This window comes from Asparagus officinalis, chromosome 1 (assembly GCF_001876935.1).
Source record: "Asparagus officinalis chromosome 1, Aspof.V1, whole genome shotgun sequence".
Classification (NCBI taxonomy): Eukaryota; Viridiplantae; Streptophyta; class Magnoliopsida; order Asparagales; family Asparagaceae; genus Asparagus; species Asparagus officinalis.
Genome location: NC_033794.1, coordinates 9,145,407 through 9,162,671, shown reverse-complemented (window position 1 = coordinate 9,162,671; position 17,265 = coordinate 9,145,407). Strand labels below are relative to the sequence as shown.

The 17,265-nt window shown below is 41.5% G+C and overlaps 2 protein-coding genes across 5 annotated transcripts in view; both read left to right on the top strand.

The window, feature by feature from the left end:
- The window catches only part of LOC109848676 (MLO-like protein 13), a 32,056-nt gene extending 23,675 nt beyond the window's left edge, over positions 1-8,381 (top strand). Inside the window, exons 2-15 of one of the 3 annotated variants that reach the window (XM_020418321.1) lie at positions 4,260-4,317; positions 4,600-4,817; positions 5,038-5,154; positions 5,247-5,340; positions 5,422-5,510; positions 5,706-5,780; positions 5,899-5,987; positions 6,086-6,135; positions 6,327-6,367; positions 6,522-6,734; positions 7,126-7,193; positions 7,343-7,403; positions 7,646-7,717; positions 7,850-7,939. In XM_020418321.1, coding sequence (XP_020273910.1) covers positions 4,260-4,317; positions 4,600-4,817; positions 5,038-5,154; positions 5,247-5,340; positions 5,422-5,510; positions 5,706-5,780; positions 5,899-5,987; positions 6,086-6,135; positions 6,327-6,367; positions 6,522-6,734; positions 7,126-7,193; positions 7,343-7,403; positions 7,646-7,717 — 1,245 coding nt within the window. In that variant the 3' untranslated portion in view covers positions 7,850-7,939. Of the gene's footprint in view, positions 1-4,259; positions 4,318-4,599; positions 4,818-5,037; positions 5,155-5,246; positions 5,341-5,421; positions 5,511-5,705; positions 5,781-5,898; positions 5,988-6,085; positions 6,136-6,326; positions 6,368-6,521; positions 6,735-7,125; positions 7,194-7,342; positions 7,404-7,645; positions 7,718-7,849 lie in introns of all 3 variants that reach the window. The other 2 variants (XM_020418305.1, XM_020418314.1) reach the window with 2 other exon arrangements.
- On the top strand, positions 9,336-16,312 carry LOC109848661 (plant UBX domain-containing protein 10-like). 2 transcript variants are annotated; one of them, XM_020418288.1, is made up of 4 exons: positions 9,336-9,599; positions 9,687-9,782; positions 15,840-15,965; positions 16,044-16,312. In XM_020418288.1, exons 1-4 carry the CDS (start codon positions 9,360-9,362, stop codon positions 16,272-16,274), a joined length of 693 nt encoding a protein of 230 aa, XP_020273877.1. In that variant the 5' UTR covers positions 9,336-9,359; the 3' UTR covers positions 16,275-16,312. The 2 variants fall into 2 exon arrangements, with proteins under 2 accessions (XP_020273877.1, XP_020273883.1); XM_020418294.1 differs by lacking the exon at positions 15,840-15,965.

Sequence of the window (17,265 nt, the reverse complement as noted above, 5' to 3'; positions counted from 1 at the left end):
AGCAACGATAGCCATCGTGGGCTGGTAGACAACAGCAGCAGATGTGGCCTTGGCAATGGCCATGGGCTATCCCACCATGCCCATATCCAACTGCACCTTGGGCCAGGCCCAGTCCACAGCACGGGCAGCAGTAGCAGGCCAGCATTCTTGGGCCTCGTCCTCACCAGCAGTAGGCTTATTTAGCGACAACAACACCAACTGACATCGAGGCCGCGATGCACACTCTCGGGCTCACTCCACCCGATGCAAACTGATACATGGACACCGGTGCCACATCTCATATGACATCTTCGCAAGGTAATCTCTCGTCATATTTTAATTTGAGCAATAATCGTGGTATAATTGTCGGAAATGGTCATTCAATTCCAATTCGTGGTTATGGTCATACAAATTTGTCCCCCCCGAACCCACCATTAACCTTAAAGAATGTTCTTCATGCCCCTCAACTGATTAAAAACTTAGTTTTGGTTAGAAAATTTACTTCTGATAACTCGGTTTCTGTTGAATTTGATCCTTTTAGGTTTTCTGTGAAGGATTTTCAGACGAGGATGCACCTAATGAGATGTGATAGTCGGGGCGAGCTATATCCCATCACCACCACCACCACAAATCGAGTCAACTCACCATCAACTTTTGCAGCTTTAGCACCTTCTTTATGGCATGAACGTTTAGGTCATGCGGGAGCACCTGTTTTAGACTCCCTTAGGCTAAATAAATTTATTAAGTGCAATAGAACTCGTAGTTCTCATTTTTGTCGCTCATGTCCTCTTGGAAAACTTGTTAAATTGCTTTTTGTTGCTTCGAATTCATGCACTTTTATGCCTTTTGACATTATTCATAGTGATCTATGGACATCTCCTGTTTTGAGCTCTTCGGGCCATCGTTATTACATTCTATTGTTGGATGATTACTCTAATTTTTTGTGGACATTTCCGTTGTCTAGAAAGTCACAAGTTTTTGCCACACTTCTCTCTTTTAGAGCATTCATTCGAACTCAATTTGAACGGGAAATTAAAAATATTAAATGCGATAATGGTAGAGAATTTGATAATGGGCTATTTTGGGATTTTTGCAAAGCTAATGGTATGTCTTTTCGCCTTTCTTGTCCACATACATCATCACAAAATGGAAAAGCTGAAAGAAAAATCCGCACCATTAACAACATTGTTAGAACCTTACTTGCCCATGCTTCTCTACCTCCATCATTTTGGCATCATGCATTACAAATGGCAACCTATCTTCTCAACATACTTCCAAATAAAAATTTAGCCTATTTTTTGGCATCATGCATTACAAATGGCAACCTATCTTCTCAACATACTTCCAAATAAAAATTTAGCCTATCAATCCCCTCTCAAAATTCTCTACCAAAAAGACCCATCTTATTCTCATCTTCGAGTGTTCGGGTGCTTATGCTATCCCCTCTTTCCTTCTTCCACTATAAATAAACTTCAAGCCCGTTCTACTCCGTGTGTCTTTTTGGGATATCCATCAAATCATCATGGTTATAAGTGTTACGATTTATCTTCGAATAAAATCATCATTAATCGCCACGTTATATTTGATGAATCAAATTTTCCCTTTGCTAATCTGCATTCTCCCTTGCCTCGTACTTAAGATTTCCTTGATGAAGGCCTATCCTCTTTTATGATCAACCAGCTGACCTCAAACACAGGCCCATCTGAAGTACAACTCACCCCGCCTACTCCTCCTCATGCCTCACCCAATTCATAACAAAGAGCCCAGCCCAGCTCGCCTACCATAATGAGCAGTCCGACCCACACCACCAACTCAGCTCAAAATCCACCTGTCCTATGGCAATGTACCTCTCCTTCTCTTATTCCTCCTGCTGCTGGACCGCATGCATCAAGCCCAAACACGAGTCAGCCCACCGACCCCTCTCATGTCCAGCCAACGCCAATTCCAGCCCAAAGGCCAGTCACTCGTAGTCAACATGGGATTTTCAAACCGAACAAGAAATACGGTCTTCACACCCATGTTACTAAATCACCCATACCTCGTAATCTCGTGTCTGTCCTTAAAGACCCGAATTGGAAAATGGCCATGGATGATGAATATAATGCTCTTATTAAAAATAAGACTTGGGATTTGGTGCCTCGTCCTCCTGATGTTAATGTGATTTGGTCGATGTGGATTTTTAGACATAAAGACAAATCTGACGGTTCTTTTGAGAGGCATAAAGCCCGTCTTGTAGGTGATGTGCAGGTCAACAAGTTAGCGTGGATTGTGGCGAGACTTTTAGTCCGGTAGTCAAACCAGCTACTATTCGCACTGTGCTCAGTTTAGCTCTTTCTAAAGCATGGCCTATTCATCAGCTTGATGTTAAAAATGCTTTTCTGCATGGGGACCTAAAGGAAACTGTATACATGCATCAACCCATGGGTTTTAAGGACCCAGTACATCCTGATTATGTTTGTTTGCTGCGAAATCGTTATATGGGCTTAAGCAAGCTCCTAGAGCTTGGTACAAGCATTTTGCAGATTATGTTTCCTCTATTGGTTTCTCTCATAGCAAATCTGATCACTCTCTCTTCATCTACCGTAAAGGTACTGATATGGCTTATATTCTGCTGTATGTGGATGATATTATCTTAACTGCTTCCTCTGATGTTCTTCGCAAGTCTATCATGACTCTTCTCGCTGTATGTGGATGATATTATCTTAACTGCTTCCTCTGATGTTCTTCGCAAGTCTATCATGACTCTTCTCAGCTCAGAATTTGCTATGAAAGACTTCTGCTTCCTCTGATGTTCTTCGCAAGTCTATCATGACTCTTCTCAGCTCAGAATTTGCTATGAAAGACTTAGGGCCATTGAGTTATTTCTTGGGTATAGCTGTAACTCGTCATGCAGGTGGTTTATTTTTATCTCAGAGGAAATATGTAGAAGAAATCATAGAACGTGCTGGCATGTCATCTTGTAAGCCGTCTCCCACACCGGTTGATACAAAACCGAAACTCAGTGCTACGTCTAGCACATCGTATGATGATCCATCACATTACCGCAGCCTTGCAGGAGCCCTGCAATATGTGACATTCAGGAGGCCCGACATTTCTTATGCTGTGCAACAGATCTGTTTATTCATGCATAACCCCATGGAGGAACACATGCATGCACTTAAGCGCATTGTGCGCTATATACAGGGCACTCTAGATCACGGCTTGCACCTTTATCCATCTTCAACTGCCACCCTTGTATCTTATACAGACGTTGATTGGGGTGGATGTCCAGATACCCGACGATCAACTTCTGGGTATTGTGTATTTCTTGGTGATAATCTAATTTCTTGGTGATAAACGGCAGGCTACCCTATCCAAGTCCAGTGCCGAAGCCGAGTACTGAGGGGTTGCCAATGTAGTTTATGAGTCTTGTTGGTTACGAAACCTTCTTCTGGAGCTTCATTGTCCTATGCAGAAGGCTACATTGGTTTATTGTGATAATGTTTGTGCGATATATCTCTCCGAGAATCCAGTTCAACATCAACGCACTAAGCACATTGAGATGGATATTTACTTTGTTCGCGAAAAAGTTGCTCGTGGACAAGTACATGTCTTACATGTCCCGTCACGCTATCAAATCGCAGATATCTTTACGAAAGATCTTCCATTGGTTCTTTTTGAAGATTTTCGGGACAGTCTCAGCGTACGACTACCTCCCGCTTCAACTGCGGGGGTGTGATAGAATATATTTATGTAAATAAATGTAAATATAGCAATAGTCTTTATTAGGTATATAATTGCCTAACTGTTGTCGTGATTATTTCCTAGAATCAAGCTTGTTTCCGTGATTATTTCCTAGAATCAAGCTTGTAGCCGTGATTATTTCCTAGAATCAAGCTTGTAGCAATTGTATATTATGCTAACTTGGTTAACGTAATGAACCAGAGGGAATTATTTTCTTTCACAAAACATATTAGGAATCCTAATAACCTGTTACCAAAACAGATTAAGAATCCCGTTACCAAAACAGATTAAGAATCATATTACCAAAACAGATTAGAAAACCTGCTATCCAACAATTTGTTTGATTCTAGCTTTGAGTCTACATCCCTTAGACTAACACTGTGATGAATAATGGGGATATATTCCCTGACATTAAACATAAATCCTACTGTATTTAACACGAGCAAATTGTATGTGTGTCAAATAAATTTATAATTATGGTTATTTTTCCTGCTTGGGTGCTTCGTTATCGGATGCTAATTTGGTCGTACACTTGTTTGTTTTTGAATTTCTTTCAGTTTCTGAAGAACAAGCAAAATGACTCACTATTTGAAGCTCTGCAGAAACTAAAAGAAGGTTAGTTACACTGAGGAGGATTTACATTTGCTTTATAAAGCAGGTTTACATGATCTATACATTTGTGTACTTTCTTGTTGATTTCATCGTCAGAAAAATTGACAAGAAATTTTGAAGGGCAGAAATCATGAAACGTGCTATCAATCTAGTTAGCATATTCTTTTCCCCCCACATCAACCAGGATTCTTACATTTTAGATGGCACATTTTCATTTCTTATTCGAGAAGACACCGATTTCATGAGTGTTGCTGACAGAATGTTTGGTTGTATCTCTTCGTGCAGAGTTGATGCTTCTTGGCTTTATATCTCTTCTGATGACCGTCTTTCAAAATACAACTAGTCACTTCTGCGTCTCTCCGAGTATCACATCTCACATGCTTCCTTGTAAAAAGGAAGAAAGCTTAGAAATGCATATAATCAAGGATCTTTCTCTTGAACTTGGCCATAGTAGACGTAGGCTTTTATCAGAGAGTGACAGTTCCAGTTTCTGCCTGAGACAGGTGAATTTGTGAGCAATATAAACTTATTCCTGGGTTCTTTTGAAACATTATTGAAAAAGGATTTGGTCAAGTTTTCTTGATGAGGGCAATACAAATTGCAGCATGTTCTAAAGAGGCAAAGATGTGCTTTGTGTTATTAGTGGTTTATGAAATATATTCGCAATGTAAGAAGATTAAGTGTGTCGCGTTTCATTAAAATATTGAATACCGCTGATTTCAGGGAAAAGTTCCAATATTATCTGTTGAAGCATTACATCAGCTGCACATTTTCATATTTGTACTTGCTGCCGTCCATGTTGGATTCTGTGCTTCTACTATGGTTCTAGGAGGGGCTAAGGTATGTTACATATTGCATTCGTTATAGTTCAGTATGTGAATAGGATCCAAATGCAAATAATGTTTATTTTTCTTGTGCTAAAATATTTTTAGATTAGACAGTGGAAGCACTGGGAGGAAGCAATTTTAAAGGAGAAAATAGAACAAGAAAAAAGTATACGTCTTCATGTGCCCCTCGAATTGTGTTGTAATGTAGAAATTTCAGTTTGATAAGCGTTTGAGCAGTTCCTTCATTTGCTTTCATGAAATAATTCTGTATAATTGACAGATAAACATCTCACACATGCACACACTCATCATGAATTTCTTATGGAGCGCAAGGGACTTTGGAGAGAGTCAAGACCTGTTAGATGGATGGTGAGTTATCAGTAATTTTCTTTGAATAAGTCATGAATATTCTTTTTAAAAACATTGATATTATGTAATTGCTACATTTTATTTACAATTTAGTTCCCACAGTAAATTATATCTTCTTCCTTTTTTCATCTGATATCGTGCTTCGTTTATAATTGTAATTTGGAAATAAAATATGAAGTTGGCTTTGTGTTGTAGATGTCATTCTTCAAGCAGTTCTGTGCATCTGTGACAAAATCAGATTACAGAGCGCTACGTTCTGGATTTATTATGGTGAGCTTTACTGCACAGATTTTTTTAATTCAGTTTTATTTATTTATTTATTTTGCATCATTTCATCAAACCCCTCATTCAACCTGACTGATTTATCTGAGTTTTTTAATATCTTCAGAAGCACTGCAGTTCAAATAAAAATTTTGATTTTCACAAGTACATGATGCGAGCGCTTGAAGATGATTTTAAGGTAGTTGTAGGGATAAGGTAGGTAACTTAACAGGTAGTCTACTTTACATTCTTTCTTCACTTATTTGTTTTAACATAATAATAACATTTTATATTAAACTTATATGTTCTTGCAGCTGGTACCTATGGCTCTTTGTTATCATATTTCTATTGCTGAAGGTGTATGGTATGCAAGAAATTAATAGGCTATTGGTTATTTAATTTAGTGCTATGTCGAATTAGTTATTGTTTCTTTTCACGCAAATTGTATTCTCTGGCTTGTAAAAAATGGCTACACGTGATCAGTAATAAGACCTAATTCATACATGTCACCTTGTAAACATGACCTTAAGATTTCGGGGTGTTTTGCTAATGCAGGGTGGCACACACATTTCTGGCTATCTTTCTTGCCTCTGATTGTAAGTATATATTACTGTTATGATAACATTTTAAATGTAATTTTGTGCACCGGAACACATGACCTTAATATCAGACTAATAAGTTTCAACGTCCTTCAATTTTTTTTTTTCTGGTATCTACTTAACACAAAACTAAAACTGTGATCAATTGCAGCTTCTATTAGTCGTTGGCACGAAATTGGAGTATATTATCACCAGATTGGCTCTAGATGCTGCAGAGGGTTTTGGAGAGGATCACCAGGAAATTCCACGAGTGAAGCCATCTGATCACCATTTTTGGTTTAAGCACCCGGGCTTTGTTCTCTACTTAATCCATTTCATCTTATTTCAGAATTCCTTCGAGATTGCATTTTTCTTCTGGATATGGGTATGTACAAATTTGAGATGCAACTAATAATAATATATCAATTATTATAACAAACAATGCTCTTTGTTAAAAGAAATTTATGCAAAGATATCCTAATCGAATTCCTTACTGACAAATAATCCCAGCAAACGCCCTTCTGGAAACTAAGTGAAAGGAAATGCGTGAAAAGAAATGTACATGGACATTCAAAATATCCCAAGTATACTCCCCCCAATAAATTGTTTTTCCCGTAATATAGTCAAATCAGAAGGTGGGTTGATTAATGAAAGTGAATAGGAGTGTAATCGAAAAAATACTGCACAGCAGGAAGAGATTAAAAAAGCCATCAAAGAAGAAAAAGAAACTGACCTGAAATCTCTTTTGGACACTGACTGATGTACAATAATTTCAGAGCACCTATGGCTTCAAATCCTGCATCATGGATAAAGTAGGATTTGTCATACCGAGACTTGTTATCGGGTAATTTAACTCAGGCTTTTCCATTTTTCTCTAGCTTCCAAAATTTTTACAAAATTCACTTAGCATCTTATTAATTGCCGTAATTTAGTATTACACTCAAGAGACTGCAGCTCTCATCTGACTTGTTCAGTTGATGCCCTTTTTTACAGTGTGATTGTTCAGGTTCTCTGCAGTTACAGCACTCTTCCTCTTTATGCTATTGTCACCCAGGTACAAATACACTGTGATTTTAGCCTTAATATAGATAGTGGTTGCATAATGCAAGATTCTTAAAAGCTGGATAAAAGGGTGTAGGGTCAATTTTAATGAACTTCTCACTGGGGGTTCGTCACGGAGAGATATCGCTCAATTGCCGATAGACCCCTTGTAGTTCTACTGTTGCAGATACCCCAGAATGATTTTTTCTTTAACTCTTGTATCCTCAGAGAAAAGAATTTTTTTTTTCTATTCAGATTGGTCAATTGTATCGGGAGTCTATTCACAACAATAGAGCTACAGGGCATCTATCTGCAATTGCGCGATAAGTAATGTTTGTTTGGTAAATTGAGATACAAGATATATTAGCATAATACATGTTTAGCTTCACTTAATGTTATAATTATAGTTAATTCTTGAAATTTGAGACCACGCTCACTCTCTGGACCTATTAAATATAGATGGGGGACACGTTTAAACAAGCAATATTTGCCGATCAGCTGAGATCAACATTGCACAACTGGGCTGAGAATGTTAGGAAGAGAAAGAAGGCGGGCTCGGCTTCCTCTTCCCTGCTCAAGAAACTGAATATCTTCGGTTCGAAATCTAGTGAAGTTCAAATGCAGAAAATAGGTTCTGAAACCACGGGAAGTTCTCAAAATGATCAGAGACCAGCTGCTTTGAAGGGAGTCATTGCCTCCATGGTCCAAAAATCAGAAACACATGATGTCTAGTAAGTGGCGGGATCCAAACATGGTTTCAGAAAAATAAACTTGATATTGAATTTGAGGAATTCCTTGACCTCAAACTGCGGATTTTGCGTTCCAACTCTATGTGAATTTTTCACTGCACTCAGTTTTAGGCTTCTAATATGTATATAGTAATATAGACGAACAAACTTTCATGTTATTGTCATATCCAGGGAGCATTCTTCGCCCATAGGTATATATTAATTTTATAACAAACTTCCATTGTCAGTGTTTGGCTCAAAAATTAACGTGTTCAGGCTGAGATTGTTTGCTTAATTGAAGGAATTGATAGCAAAAGCATGGATAATTATGATAATGAAACTATATGCAGATTCCTGTGAGCTAGGTTCTCGGCAAGTAACAAGTTACCTTCCTCTCTATGATTATATTATACAATCGGTAAGCTGCTCTCATGAATAGCTCAAGATTCTCAGATTTAAATAGTTCATGTACGAAATACAGTTGCAAATGGGAGTAGCATAATGGCTCTGATTGTAACTCAATCTACGTAACCTGCAGATATTTTCTATAGTTACTCTTATTATAACTTAAGAGCATTGCAAGGTAGACAACAGTACAGCCTTAATCTAATTCTTGATGTCCTTTTCTGGTTTTATGACCAGTAGGGTGGTTGTTTATTATCCATTAAATTATTCGACAGTACCCATAAACTATTCAACGACTCATTTATTCATTGCAGACAACTGATTGGGAGTTTTGAGGTATTATTAGTGAAGAATGTGATAAAATCTGGGGCAAGAAAAAATAAAGTAAAAGGTAGCAGCAGAATGGGCTGTAGTTATTTCCTTCTCTTCTTCATACGGGCACATTTAACTGCAGAACTGCTCTCAAAGAGGGAACCTTATGCTTGTATTGGGTGCTAATGAGTGCAAATCTTCCAAAATTCTGTTTTTTTTCATCACCTTGAATACCAACATAAGTGAGTTGCAGCATCTTTTGAACCAGGAAACTTGAAACAGGTTCAATAACCCGGAGCAGGGGACCTATGTGAAGTTCCGGTCTTTAAAAAAAAAAAAAACGAGAGCAGGTAAATTCTTTTCAGAAAAAAGAAAGAAAATTCGCAGCTCAGAATTTCAAGAAAGGCATAAAGTTCTCCAAACATGTTACTGTTACATAGACACATTAAGTTGTTCATTATACTTTACATTAGAAGAAGCAGAGGGGAAAGCACCCAGAATCCAGCAAGCAACGTAGACGGTAGATGGTAAGAAAGGAATTTCCAGATATCCTTCGACATAAAATGAAGGCGTCTACTCACCATCTCTCTCTTGTCTCAAAATCCGGAGAAATTATAGCAAATTTCAGAATGCAGCTAATAGAAGGTTTGACAACATTATGCAGTAGCTTGGCTCGTCGAATTGTGAGACTCCCTGCCGACACGCTTGAAGGGATTTCAAAAGTGCGGAGCTTTGCTGCTGCCGGAAGAAACCCTCCAACAAATGTTCAGTAAAAAAAAAAATTAGTGAAGGACATGATTCTTAACGAGTACAATGAAAAGTTCATTTGTTTTCATGTGTTGTGTTTATAGGTTGAAGGACCAGTGGGTCATGAACTGGTGGAGGTATTGCAGAGGACTGCGGATGAACAAGGTTCGGCTTTAGTCGAACCTCTTCAAAACAATGAGGTATAAAAATCAACGGGGAGACGAAAAAATAGAAATTTGACATTCGATAATAGTTTTCTGTAATAAACGTTTATGACTGTTGAAATATTAATAGGTTTAGGGGCTTATTTGTAAGTTGTAGGGGCCTATATAAGCCCATGTTATCTCATGAATAAGATTAGGGTTTCTATTCTAATTTGGTATCAGAGCCTCCACAAAAAACCCTAACCCTAGCCGCCCCCCCTCCCCTCCTCTCCTCTCGCAGCCGGCCGCCCCCGTCGCCTCCCCCCGCCGACCGATCAGCCCCCCCCTCTGTCCTTCCCCTCAATCCGCAGCTGCAGAGCCCCACACACGCTGCGATCCCCCCCACCGCCAGATCCCCTTCCCCCCGTCGTCCGACCCACCCCCCCAAGACCCTTCCTCCGATCACAACCAGACCGACCCCGTCCTCTCTGTCGCGGAAACCAGGCCCTTCTCTGCTCTGCAGACCGCCAGCTCCCCCCAACGCCAGAACCCCCTCCCCCCCTCGAGTCGCAGACCGCCCCCAACCCTCCGCCTCCGATCACAAACAGGCCCTCCCTCGTCTCTGTCCGCACAGACCATTTTGACGCCCTCCCTCTCTGTCCGATGCGAAACCAGACCCGCCCTGCGATCCGCCCCCCCCCCTGTCAGTCTCTCCTCGACCCCGACGCCTCCACCACCCGCTGACAGAACCCTGGCCATCACCGTGTGCGAACTCGAGTTTGACGATGGATTCGCCTCGACTCAGTCCTCGATACTGATGACAGGTAGAGTATGATATCTGCAGCATCGATTGCAGATATAGTGAACTTTTTTGGTTGCTTGTTGGTCCGTACTGAGAAACGAGAAATTGTTTGAGTCCTACATCTTGTTGTGCAGGGCAGAGGTTGCTGCCTGGGCGGTGAAATTTTCACTGCACACAAGCAAGGTTGGAAAGAGAAAGTGAACAGGTGGTGGATCTGAAAGGGCCTAATCGAGTGGAGTTGAGTCATCAAGAAGTTGAACCCCGCGAGGTATCAACTTTGATGAAGCTAATGAAGGTTGTCAGCTGGTGAGGGCGCGACCAACCATCGAAGAAGATTGGAGCTTCGACCGATCGATCTGAAACTTGATGGGGCCGAGTATTATACCTGAGCCTGGTCCTCGGCGGCGTGTGAGATACACCCTTGCTAAGGGAGAAATTGGGAGGGTAATCTCGAGCAGGAGAGGTGATAGAGCGAGCGGGAGGAGGACTCGAGGGAAGAGATGAGGTGGAAGGCACTCATATGTTGGTATTGCATCTGGCTTTCTTAATGCTGGGGCGGGGAGAACGGGGGGGCTCGTGGTTCCGGACGATCGCACGCCACGGTGGATGGCATTAGAGAAAGGTGAAGGACGTCATGGGAGAAGTTGAGGCAGGACATATGATGGAGTGGGGAATAACGCTGATGGGTATTCCGCAGATTGAAAGGAGAGATGCGATGCCACAGGTCCATCAGGGAGAGAAGGGCTGTATCAGGAATATGCTAGCAAGAGCGTGGGCGCCATGTGGCTGGATTATGACCCACTTTTCTCGGCGTAGCGTGCAAGGACGCCGGGATGTAAAGAGCGGGAGGCCTTTCTACAGGAGAGGACTATGGTGTTTCTCAAGGGATTGACATCAGAGTTCGCTCAGCGAATTGCATTGCTCCTAGCTCAGCCGAAGATTCCCACGCTTGAGGAGGCTATCTCTGCTATGATCCAGGAGGAGACTCGCATTCGGCTGCAGGCGGGGACAGGTGGACTTCCTGTGGTGAAGTCAGCACTGACAGCCTCTAGCAACACTGGATCTAGGAGAGAGACTCGACAGTGCTATAACTGCGGTGCGGTGGGTCATCTACGGCATGCTTGCACCAAGCCATCCAAGGATGGAGATTCGGGTGGACGTGGACAGTTCGGAGGTCGTGGTCGTGGCCGTGGGGGTCGACGAGGTGGAAGAGGAGCAGGGAATCGGGCGAATCTGACGGTAGCAGAAGAAGAAGAAGCTGAGGTGGTCTTTACAGAGGAGGATCGTGCTCTCCTCACGATACTCAGGAAAAAACAGCAAGTAGCAGGGGATGGAGATTTGAGGAATGGGACTGCGGAGGCATCTACTTCGTTCTTCGTCAGAGGCAACACTGCTACCTATGCTCATCCGAACAAAGGTACTGATGACATACATGCTCTTGCTTCTATGTCTCCTGACAGATCATCAGCATGGATAGTCGACTCCGGTGCGTCTTGTCATGTGACAGGTAATGCTAGTGAGTTCTCATCATATACTCACTTAGCATCGCCTGATAGTATTCAAACAGCTGATGGTACATTTCAGCCGGTGGTTGGTAAGGGTACAGTTGATTGTACTGGTTCTGTAACTTTGTCCAATGTTTTGCATGCTCCTTCTTTTCCAGTCAATCTTTTATCTATTAGTTCTATCATCCTCCAACTAAAATGCATCGTCTCTTTTGATATTCCCAAGGTAATCTTCCAGGAGAAGGGGACAGGGCGGAGACTTGGGACTGGCACATGGCGTAGTGGACTGTGGTATCTGGATCGTGAAGGGCTGGATTCAGCATTGGTGTCAGTCATAGAGGAAGCAGGAGTAGGATCTAAAATGAGTGCTGAAAATGAGTTAATGCTCCATCACCAGCGTTTGGGACACTCATCCTTTAGTGTTTTAGGTAGATTGTATCCTTCTTTATTTGAGAAAGCAAATAAACAGAAACTTGTGTGTGATGCATGTGAGTTGGGAAAGCTTACTAGAAGCTCTTATGTTAGTTCTGGTCATAGAAGTTCTCATGCATTTGACCTGGTACATTCAGATGTTTGGGGGCCTTGTTCCACAAGTTCTATGAATGGATACAAATATTTTGTTACATTTATTGATTGCTTCTCTCGTGTTACTTGGTTATACCTGATGAAGAATAAGAGTGATGTGTTTGGGTGCTTCCAAAATTTTCATAAGACTGTTCAGACTCAATACGGAGCAGTGGTGAAAGTATTGAGGTCAGATAATGGGACAGAGTATACCAACAGAGCCCTTGAAGAATATTTGTCAGCTCAAGGAATACATCACCAGACAACCTGTCCATACACTCCAGCACAGAATGGGGTAGCGGAAAGGAAGAACAGACATCTTTTAGAGGTTGCTAGAAGCATGATGATCTCTATGAATGTCCCAGAGACATTATGGGGACAAGCAGTATTGACCGCAGCAGCGTTGATCAACAGAATGCCCTCGAGAGTGCTGGATTGGAAGTCTCCGTGTGAGATATTGAAAGGAGATAATGGTGGGATCCTTCCACTCAAAGTGTTTGGCTGTGTGTGTTTTGTGAAGGACAACAGGCCGTCTGTCGGGAAGCTTGCCCCTAGAGCTGTGAAGTGTATCTTTGTGGGATATTCTGCTACTCAGAAGGGATATGTTTGCTGGAGCCCGGTGGAAAAAAGGTTGTTTGTGAGCATGGATGTGCACTTTCGAGAACTCGAGCCATATTACACTCAGAAGGTAACTTCATCTGCTGGTAACTCGTCCAATACTAGAAGTATGGGGCGAGAGGAGGAGAATGGTGAGAGACCGGAGAACAATGTGGAGAAATCCATTTCTGTATCGATTCCTTGGGAGGGCGAATTGGTTGAGGAGGAGTTGGTTGAGGAGGAGCCGGAGAATCACGAAGAAAAGGAACAAGAGACAAGAGGTGTTAGGCCCACTGTTCAGGGGGAGCTACTAACCTATAGTAGGAAGGGCAAACAAATTGGAGAAACAGTACCTACAGTGCCACTAGTGCTGCCAAGTCTCTTGCCAAAGCCCACCCCGACTCCTGAAATACCTACACCACCACCAATTTCATCCCAAGGTGATAACATTCCTACTGATAACATTCCTCTCCCTACTCCTCCCACACCAATATCAGTACGGAGGACTACTCGCAGTAATGCGGGACATCCTCCCGATAGATATGGTTGGGATCTTGCCCAGTATGTATCATATTCTAGTATCCACCCTGCATATGGAGCATTCATTGCATCATTGGACTCTGTTACTGTACCTAACAATTGGCAGGTTGCTAAGAAGGACCCAAAGTGGAAAGCGGCTATGCACGAGGAGCTAGGAGCTCTAGAGAAGAACCGCACTTGGGAGCTAGTAAAACTACCAAAAGGGAAGAAAGCAGTTGGATGCAAGTGGGTCTTCACTGTGAAACAGAATCCAGATGGACAGGTTGAGTGCTACAAAGCTCGCCTGGTGGCAAAAGGGTATAGTCAGACATATGGCATCGATTATGATGAGACTTTTGCACCGGTGGCGAAGATGAGCACTGTTCGGACCTTAATCTCTCTGGCAGTAAATGGTGGATGGAAGCTACACCAACTAGATGTGAAGAATGCATTTCTTCATGGAGATCTAGTGGAGGAGGTATACATGGAGATACCACCAGGATTTGGTACAGATCAGACAGTGGGAAAGGTCTGCAGATTGAAGAAGTCTCTCTATGGTCTGAAGCAATCTCCCCGTGCTTGGTTCGACAGATTCAGAAGGGCTATGATTGGTATGGGATACCAACAGATCAACGCCGACCATACAGTGTTCTTTCGACGGAGTGGAGGCCACATTACTATGCTTGCGGTATATGTGGATGATATGATTATTACAGGGGATGATGAGAAGGAGATTGCCCAACTCAAAGTGAGACTGGGTAAGGAATTTGAGGTGAAAGATCTTGGCTTGCTTAGATACTTTCTTGGAATAGAGATAGCTCGAGGAGCGGAAGGGATCATCCTATCCCAGAGAAAGTATGCACTGGATCTTCTCAAAGAGACAGGAATGTTAGGGTGCAAACCTGCAACTACACCGATCGACCAGAGGTTCAAGCTAGGTGCTGAGGCTGGAGAACCAGTTGATCGTGACAGATATCAGAGGTTGGTGGGAAGGCTGATCTATTTGAGTCACACACGTCCTGATATCTCCTTTGCAGTAAGCGTGGTGAGTCGCTACATGCACGATCCGAGGAAGGGTCATATGGACGCTGTGTACCAGATTCTGAGATATTTAAAGAGTGCCCCCGGAAAGGGGCTGATATTCAGAAAGAATGGACATGTGAACATCGAGGGTTATTGCGACTCTGACTGGGCTAGCTGTGCTGATGACAGGAGGTCCACCTCAGGATATTGCATCTTTATAGGAGGTAACTTAGTCTCGTGGAAGAGCAAGAAGCAGTCAGTGGTGGCGAGATCGACAGCCGAGGCAGAGTATAGAGCTATGGCCTTAGGAGTTGCTGAGTTGCTATGGTTGAAGAGTATGCTGGTGGAGCTGAAGCTGGATCAAGGAGATAAGATGAAGTTATGGTGTGACAACAAGTCAGCTATAAGTATTGCCAACAACCCAGTGCAGCATGATAGAACCAAACACATCGAGATCGATAGGTTCTTCATCAAAGAGAAGTTAGACAATGGACTACTGGAGTTAAGTCATGTTCTAACTAAGGATCAGGCAGCAGATTGTCTGACTAAGGGACTTAGCTCAGTAGATATGATTAGAGGATGTGACAAGATGGGCTTAGTGGATATCTTTCGCCCATCTTGAGGAGGAGTGTTGAAATATTAATAGGTTTAGGGGCTTATTTGTAAGTTGTAGGGGCCTATATAAGCCCATGTTATCTCATGAATAAGATTAGGGTTTCTATTCTAATTATGACAAATTTAATAAAATGATGGTTGGTTTTTAAATTTAGAATGAAGCCTGGAAATGTATCAACATGCTGCCATTTGTAGAATTATCAATGCTATTAGCTCTTATGCTGTGGGCAAATCAGATTGCATTGAGCAAGCATTTAGCAAGCACTATCATTTATTCCCCTAAGATTGCTTCACGTTAAAATCGACAATAAGGTTTGATCTTTTCCTTAGAATTTCGTACGGGGAACTAACCCTCCTCCTTCCTCAGATAACTTAACACTTTTCAATCTACTTGAGATCTGATAATCAACCTGAAATAAGCCAATTCCAGTCAAATTCACTAAAATGAACACCAATTAAAAACATTTGCCTGACATTTATTACTGATAGGAAAATGAGAAAGCCAAAGATCCTTTAGAAGAGAATGTTCACAAAGTAGCAAAACCATCATTCAGCAAACACAAAGAAGCTCTTAAGAAGAATCCTATATCGAGTCAGAAGCGATCGATTACAAAGGTACGAAAGTAAGTACCGTTAATAACACAGTCTGCACAATGATAATGATACTGAAATGAAGGAATGTTAATGTTGCAGATACTGATAAGATTTCCTGATGGATCGAGAAAAGAGCAGAATTTCTCAATCACAGATACGATACGATCGATATACAAGTATATTGATGCTCAGGACATACCTGGCATTGGAAGCTACCAGCTTATTTCCTTTCCGAAGAGAGTTTTTGCTCATGAGCACCTTGATATGACTCTCAGAGATGCTGGACTCCATCCAAATGCTGCTCTGTTCTTAGTACCAAATCAGTTGTAAAGTTATAAAAAAAATACTACCGCTGACATACAAATTTATCCTCCTCGCTCATATGAAATTTGTTAGCATTTTCTTAAGGAAAAGGCAATTGTGAATAGTCCCACATTCGGGAAAACACACAGAAATTCACAAAGAATTTCATAGCTCCCTCTTCCTCCTTCTGCTACTCTTAGTACTCAATAAGATTTGTAGGGGCCTATATAAAGCCCAAGAGATATCATAATGAATTAGGGTTTTCATTTCTTCTTGCACAAAGCTTGCATGTTAACAACATTAAGCATTCTTAACAATTACAATACCTCTTCAAAATGCATACCAGCTTTCTAGGTCTAAGTGGTAAGTGACCTTTCTTTTTTCGCCATGCATTGGGTTTGTTTATATGCATGCGTAAGAATAAAGAGTAACCTTGTCATATGAGAGATTCTGTCCTATCAAGTGGCGGACCTAAATCTCAACCAAGTGAATTAAGGGGGAGAGAATCCCTCATCATAATCACACTTGGTTGGCTGAGATTTAGCCGCATCATTGTATATGAGAGAATCCTCTTATATGATATGTGGTATCCATTAACCTCTCTCTCTACACACAGGGTATGGGCTGACAACCCATTTTAGAAAATACGTTGCCAAGCCACTAACTGTTAGCCTCTCACCTTGCACCAATGAGACTAGTAGGGGACTCACATGCCCCTGTCTCTTGTCAGCGCATTTTCTCAAATAGTCTGTCAGCCAATTTCCTCCCCCCCACCCTCAAACACAGAGAAATTGGGATTGAAAGTGATAAAGATTATGATTTAGGCTTCTATTAACAATATCCCAAATGTGGATGCTATCAATTCAAATCTAAACTTTGGATTTCAAAATTGAAAATCCGTACCTATATAATGCACTACATGTGAACTATCTAGAAATAAAATTTCAGAATCTTAAAATATTTACCCACATATCATATGTTGTCAAAATCAACATTTTAGAATTTTCATAAAGTTGCT